This window comes from Momordica charantia, assembly GCF_013281855.1.
Source record: "Momordica charantia cultivar OHB3-1 chromosome 5 unlocalized genomic scaffold, Mcharantia_2.0 BLBB01000005.1, whole genome shotgun sequence".
Taxonomy (NCBI): domain Eukaryota; kingdom Viridiplantae; phylum Streptophyta; class Magnoliopsida; order Cucurbitales; family Cucurbitaceae; genus Momordica; species Momordica charantia.
In genome coordinates, this window is record NW_028275163.1 from 10,150,381 (window position 1) to 10,158,225 (window position 7,845).

The following is a 7,845-nucleotide window of genomic DNA, read 5'->3' on the forward strand; positions in this document are numbered from 1 at the left end:
TGATACTCATACCACTATCTAGAAGCTAGAAACAGGGGTACATCTCACTAATACTCGTTGATTTTCTCTCTCTCTATTGTGATAGGTTTCTCCATATGAGATGGATAGTTTTGGAGAGATACAATCTTTTCTGAGTTGATGGGATATACAGACATTATTGTTCAATTTCCATTACTTACTGAGAATGCAGCAGAGTCTTTACGTTGTAGAGCTGAGGTTAATATTAAACTATGTCATGATTGATTTGAAATAGGCTCCAAATAAATCTCGCAGAGATGGGGAAAAGAGAAGGATAAAATAATGATAAAACAACAGCCGCAAGAAGAAAAAATCCATCTGATTTAATGTTCTTTGGCTGGTCACTTCAAACTGGCCAATAGTCAGAGGATCACACAATTTTGTATTGAAATAGTAACGATTTTTCATTAAGCAATTCTATCATAGTGATTTTGATTAAAAAAAAAAGAAGTATAATTGACATTAATTACTGTATTAAATACATCTAATCCAACCCAGATTTCAATTTAGCCCTCCAATCCAACTGTAGCCTGGCTGTTTTGTTACACCAGTTTTTTTCATCAATTCCCTCACATTGGCAGATTCTTGCCAACGCCCAACAGTGGCATATATATTTGACAGAACCACATACACAGATGGATTGCTGCCCTCCTCCTCTAAAAGGATTCCGGCGATAGTTCTTCCTAGCTTCAAGTTTCCTTGAGCTGCACAAGCACTAAACAATGCCCACCAAACATGGGTATGCGCTTCGAATTGTGCGCTTTCTATTACACTTTCAGCCTGATCAACATACCCAGATCGACCTAGAAGGTCAGCGATGCAAGATAACTGATCCACACTCGGAACAATGCTATAATCTGTTAACATTGTGTTGAAAATCCGACTGGCTTCGTCAACCAGCCCCGCATGGCTGCAAGCAGAAAGAAGAGCGGTGAATGTGGCTTGATCCGGCTTGATTGGGGACATGTCTTGCATAGCCTTGAAACAACGCACGGCTTCCTTCCCCTGCCCATGTTGCGCATAAGCAGATACTACAGAATTCCACGACACCACGTCCCTTTTGATCATGGCGTTGAAAACTCTCAAGGACCAATCCAACACCCCACATTTAGAATACATTGTGATAAGCGCATTACATACAGATGTTTCTGAGAACTTTCTCGATCTGAGAATGTAACCATGAATCTGTTTGCCCATGTTAAAGGCTGAGATGCTTGCACATATGCTCAGGACGATGCTTAGTGTAAATGCGTTTGGCTCGAGTTTCGACGTCATAAGCATTGAAAAATGCTCCAACCCTTGCAACGGATGCCCATTTAGGAGAAAACTAGAAATGATGGTGTTCCAAGAGATCAAATTTTTTGGACTGATTCCATTGAAAATTTGATAAGCCTGTGTTATCTTCCCACACTTCGAGTATGCAGAAACTAATGCGTTTAGAACTTCAATCATGAGGATCAACCCACTTTTAAAGACGAAGGCGTTAACCATCTCGACTATCTCAATGAACTCTGAAACTCCTAATAAACTTCCAAAAGTAAACTCATCTGGCCGAATCCCAGTCCTCTGCATTTGCAGGAAAGAAAGAACTGCTGATTTGCTAAAATTCCCCCGAACATAGCTTGAGATCATGGCGTTCCATGATACGATATCCTTCTTCTCCAGTGCCTCGAAAACTGCATTGGCTGCCTGGAACTCCCCACAAGAAGAATACATGGCTATGGCCGAATTTCCGACCGAAGTAAAAGATTCAAAACCCAACTTAATTGCTTGGGAGTGCACCTGTTGGGCAACTCGTATAAATGAACATGAGCTCATAACGCTCACCAGTGTGAGCTCGGTAGGATCGAGACATGCCCGTAGCATATCCCTGAACATAATCAAGGCCTCTTCTTCCCTTCCGACGCCGACCAAGCCATCTATCATCACATTATAAGTAATTTGATCATGGACCTCAGCTTCAGTTCCCTCAAAAACCTCATAAGCATCCCCGAGATTCTCGGTGCTGAAATACATAGTAATCAAAGCGTTAATCACAGAAGCTCTGCTAATGAACCCGGATTTAATCACCAGAGAATGAACCAGTCTTCCCAAATCTTCAATCTCCTTAGTACACAAACTCAAGATGCAAGCGAAGGAGTAATTATCAGGCTTAACACACATTCTGTACATTTCGCGAAACATGTTAATGGCAACCCCATGGTGTCCACTCTCTGCACAACCAGTTATTACAGCATTCCAACAGGCAACATTACTCTTCGGCATTACATCAAACACCTCATGTGCATATCCAACATGTCCCAATTTCGTACAAGCTGACAAAAGGGTAGTCCAGGAGTAGACATCTGGGATCTCGATCTCTTGAAAACCCGTCTTCAGAGATTCAAAATCCCCCACTTTTGCATAGAGTGAAAGGATGGTATTGGCGACATGAGGGAAGGATTTGAGCCCTGAGCGGACAGCGTGAGCATGGAGTTGAGAGCCGAAGGCAATGTCGCGAACGTTGGCACAGACGGCGAGGGCGGTGGAGAGATTGTAGTGGTCAGGCCTGAAGCAGAGCGATGAATGGATTTGAGTGAAGAGTTGCAGAGCGTCGAAGTAGAGATTAGAGGATTTGAGGTGTGAGAGCAAGCGGTTGTATTTAAGGAGCCTTTCGGAAGCACTAACTCCAACATGCATTACCTAATGACACATATAAACACCACGTCTTAATTGGTTATCTTTGCTGCAGGATAGCCACACAATTATCCAACTAGATTTTAAACTATATGCATGACACAAATATAAACACTAAGTTTTAATTGGCTATCTTTGCTGCAGGATAGCCACACAATTATCCAATTGAAATAAGTGCAAAGGGAATATTGAATTCATTTTCATGAAGTTCATGTGCAAAACAGCTATACGCTCAGCTACGTACTCAAACCTATTAGTCCAGACTTCAGAATGTATTAGAGTTGAAAGAAAACAATCTAATCAAAAAATTATATTTAACAGTGAACACACAAAGTATTAACTATTTTCTAAAATTGATGTACTTATAAGTCGAAACATAAGCAAATTTTTATATGCACTTCACTAGAGGAACAAAACAACAGTCTCATTAAGCATTAAAGATGGATGAGAAGTAGGCTTAGCTAATAGCGCTAAAATAAGCGAGCACCAAAACTTGAAAAATGAATCTATATAATTATAAATATCAAAGCACAAGTACATCATGACATTAACTCATTACTTGTTACTTCCTTAGAAAGAAACATCCGAAATAAATAGATATTTGGTTGACAATACTAAAATAAATTTACAAACCGGAACAAATGGAGAAACGACATTGTACCTTTCCACTTGATTGTCCATCGGCAGAATAATCATACCTACATAAAATACAGAATAAAGGATCATGAGCCAATTCTGCAGTTGGGTGCAATGTGTACAATATTTCAAGAAATTCACGGTATTAGGAAAGTAGTAGAGCAACTTTCGAGCAACTTTCCTTGCTTTCAGCAGTTACAAATGGTAAAGGGGTATTTTTTTTATTAAGAAAACTGAGCTTTTATTGAGATGAATGAAAAAAAATAGCAAAAAAAAACAGCTCAACAAAGGGGAACCAAACTAAAAGAATGAGCTTCAATCAACAGCAAAATCAAACCTAAAGGGTATATAAAATAAGTTCAACTATTTTGAATACTTTTTCGATCTTGTACAGTTTATGGCCTTGAACTGGAGTGCTCAAACAAGATTTTTTGTAATTACTCGACATGTACTATTGGATTAGATTTGGAAGGCTTTTATGTAATCCTCCTTCAAAACAAAAACACCTTGTCCCGAGGTCCACTAGGTTGTATTTCACCTTTTTTTGGGCTCTTTGAATTAAAGTCTCCCTTGTTTCTTATTGAAAAAAAAAGATAGGAAAAACTACTCTTAAAACATAGTTCGAGCACATTCTTAATGATGTCATCATGTGATCAGAATAGTGATTCCCAATGTAAACATGATCGAGAGACGTATAAATCCTTGTTTAACGACTACTTCTGAAGTATGTATTTCAGCCATAACTGTTAGAGCGCTAAATGCCTAATTGCATTGAGAAAAATTCACTATTCTCCCATCCGGCCATTCCTATTCTCCCACTTTCATGGAGAAAAACGACGCTAAGACAATCGATTTCTCATTTCATTTCTATATGATACTGTCCAAAATTAGAAGTACTTCAATAAATGACATGAGAGATACTGGGGGAATGGACAATAATGGAAAAAAAATCACTAGCAAGATTATAAGAAGGAATTAGTTAGAAGACCTTGATGGCTAAAATTCGCACGAAGTTATATTCAAAGTTCAAGATAACAAATTTCAAGGAACGGGTCAAGTGGTCAAGACTCAAGAACCAAAAATTTTTATATTGAGATTTTACAACTTGACCAGTGATATGAGAAATAATGGCTACTATCGATTCATTTAAAACAACCAAAGAAATTAATTTTCCTTTCATGAGCAAGTGAAACTTACAAAGATTGTACGAACACCTGTCAGTATATGCTTACTCTAAGGGCTTTCATTGAGTTGGTCAAGTTACTACGAATTTATAAGCAAGATTATTAGCATGATCAACCACTCTTTGTATGTCATATCCAGCAACTGAGACGTATGGATAAGTTAAAACAAAGAATGGAAATAAGTTAGAAGATTAATAGTAGTTGCTAATAACTGCAATCAAATTAACTCGATCGAGTACAAAGCACATAAAAACAATGATAAGAACAATTATGGCCAAAGTCAATGATAATAAAATATTTGACACTCTTGTAGAACTCAAAAAACAAACAGAAGAGATTGGAAACTAATAGAAGATTTGGTGCCAAAAGTTGCATATTTTTACACCATTGAGAATTCATTTTCCCATCAGTGATCAAAATAGCAAGAAGTAAAATTGATGGAGAAAATTAAAACATGTTTGGTAAATAACATTCAAATTCAGCAAAACAATAACAAATAAAAGAATGGAAATTGAGGAAAAAAGAAGAAAGGAAAAAAACAAATCATTCTAAGCTTCACCTACAGATTTGCTTAACCTGAAGTTACATCCACCTCATACAAATTTGAATCTCTTTTGCTAAACACGTCTTCTTAAGTTTCAGTACAATAGATCTCATTTCAATAAACTCGTTTTACCAACAAAACAACATGTATTCAAAGCAAGCATCAATTTTCCATTTTATTTATAAGAAACTGATATATTATAAACAAAAGGGCCAGAAACAGCCTAGGGCTGGGTAAAGAGAACCCCTCCCAAAAAACATCAAATGATGACTTTCCAGTTGTTCATGACCATAGATAAGCATTAATTTTCATTCCATGGCTCACAATATCTAAACTCATAGATTTCCTACCGACTACATTTCAATTGTCATTTACTTTCTATTCTGGACTTTAGCAAATTTCTCAAATTGTATTGTATGATGAAACATGGGGACGTTGCCTGATGAACTCAGACTGGAATCATCCATCATCATCATAACTCTCTCTCACCACCATTGGATTTGTAGAAATCTAAAAGCATCATCTTCACTAGAGTAAACACCTAATTAAATCCAGATGAGGTAGAATAAGCACGAAGGTGGTAAGTTGAAGAGTTATAAAAACCATTTTAAATTCTACACACCAACAAAACTCGATGCTAATAAATCCATCCCAACTCGAGAATCGGCCACAATTATAATTATCAGTCCAACCAAACAAACAATCCTTTCCAACTTCCCACCCCCTCCACATACATCCCTCCTCTTTTCATTTTTTCCTTCTCAATAATTTTCTTCCCCAAGAACAAATGAATTTACTATAAAAGTTTCAACTTTTTTATTTTTTGTTTGTTTGTTTTTCTTGCAAGAATCGAGACCTACTTAACTAATCTCCCCCATCGCAAAACTGATTAGCAATAGAGTAGGTCAAGTCTATTATAAACCATAGTAATTAAGTTTCCTTTTCTTTTCAATGTGGGATACTTCACAACATAACCTTGGATCCTTGAAGGATAAAGGTATCAAGTCCAACAAAGAATCTTTGACCTTTCTTCTACTACTCCGAAGACAGAATCAGAGTCAATCAGACAAAGTAACTTAAGCAATAGAAATCAAGAGCTTCTTCAGCTACTATACAAACTTTTCTTCATGAATCATCCAAAACCTCAAGCACAACTTAATGGCACATCCAACAGCAAAACAAATTGTCAAACTTCACAATCTCATCAATTGATTGCATCATAAATGGAAAGAGAATTCACGAGTAAATTCTACAAACAGTTGGCGTGCAGTAAGAAGGAAGCCAGTTTTTTAACATATAATGAACACAAATACGCATTACACAACCATTTCCGACAAGTAATAAGCATATAAGTGTTGAAGAAAAGAAACATTTCCTTCATGTTGCCATTGAAAGAACTAGCTGCTTGGGTTGCCATGTCTTAATTTCCTGGTTTTTTTCACTGTTCGACATCACATGTACTAGAATGCGGAATAAAGATTACAGAAAGCAAACCTCTGAAATGGCGCGCCGTCGAGGGTAGAGGAGAATTGCCGCAATCGACCGTTCGCTGAGCCGCTGCCGAAGGTCTTCGTCGGTCGTTCGTGGAGGAGGGTGGCCGCCGATGTTGCTTGAAGAGCGCCGCACCACTGCAAGGGAGTCGCCGGATCTGCTCGAAAATCTCGTCGAAAAACGCTGAATCGTTGGCCGGAGGAGGAACACGTGAGAGAGGGAGGGGTGTGGCGGCTTGGGTGGTGGAAGCGCTAATTTGTCTCTCTCTTTTTTCCTTTTCTTTTCTTTTCTTTTCTTCTTATTAACCAAAAGAGAACAATAATATTATTGAACCAAAGATATGGTCAATGCCCTTAAATAAGAGAGATTTATTTCTTTTCCTAATCCTTGTATTAAAAGGAACCACTTTAAAAAGGTTTGGAAATCTTTATTTGATGGATTAACTTAATTTTTAAAACCCAATCATCTAAATCAAAAGAAAAATTAAATTTCAAAAACTTTGAATTAAGATAACAATAAAAGTATTTAACTTTCGAAGTAGAAAAAATATTATTATAATAATAAAAATATTTAACTTAAAAATTGAGAAAACTTGACTCAAAACTTATCAAATATTTCAAACAACTTAAATGATAATATATTATCAAATTAAATTTGAGGTCACACAACTCATTTGAAAATACATTACTAGATTAAATCTAGTAAACTATATTGTAATTAAAAAAATTATTACTTTTGTGGAATCCAGGACTTATTTGAAAGATAAATTACTAAATAAGTTTTGTTATATTATACTTAAAATAATAATAATAATAATTTTTTTTAGATTTTTAAAAGATGCCTTTAGGAAAAGTTTAAAAACAAAAATAATTAAAAACAAGACATAACAATTCATCATTCAAATTTTGTATCAAATTTTTCCTAATTCTTTTTAAAATCTCTCGCACCTTCACAAAAAGTCTGGGGCGCAGGTGGATGAAAATTAGCAATTTTAGAAGAGTCTCCACGTTTATTAAAACGTTGGGATACTTCAACATATCCCAACAATTTTAAAATAATGTTGGAAAAGATTATCATATCTTCCAATTTTTTAAAAAACGTTGGGATAAGTTATCCTCCTCCCTTCGTTTTCTAACAAACTGTTGGTATTGGAGAATCTCTCCCACGCTTTCCAACTAACCTATCCCAACATTTTATAATAACTTTGGGAAAAGATGGGATTTATGAATTTAAAAGATTTCTCCCAACGTTTTCTTAAAAAGGGATAGATTATCTTTCTCCCATGTTTTTTTTTAA

General features: G+C 36.2%; 1 protein-coding gene across 2 annotated transcripts; it reads right to left on the reverse strand.

Annotated features, from left to right (window-relative positions):
* Window positions 1–320: 320 nt before the first annotated feature.
* On the reverse strand, window positions 321–6,868 carry LOC111020153 (Tetratricopeptide repeat (TPR)-like superfamily protein). 2 transcript variants are annotated; one of them, XM_022296725.2, is made up of 4 exons: window positions 6,553–6,868; window positions 4,528–4,656; window positions 3,356–3,392; window positions 321–2,700 (listed from the first exon to the last, which is right to left on the reverse strand). In XM_022296725.2, the coding sequence occupies exon 4, from the start codon at window positions 2,695–2,697 to the stop codon at window positions 520–522; it is 2,178 nt and encodes a 725-aa protein (XP_022152417.1). In that variant the 5' UTR covers window positions 2,698–2,700; window positions 3,356–3,392; window positions 4,528–4,656; window positions 6,553–6,868; the 3' UTR covers window positions 321–519. The 2 variants fall into 2 exon arrangements, with proteins under 2 accessions (XP_022152417.1, XP_022152416.1); XM_022296724.2 differs by lacking the exon at window positions 4,528–4,656.
* Window positions 6,869–7,845: the final 977 nt, after the last annotated feature.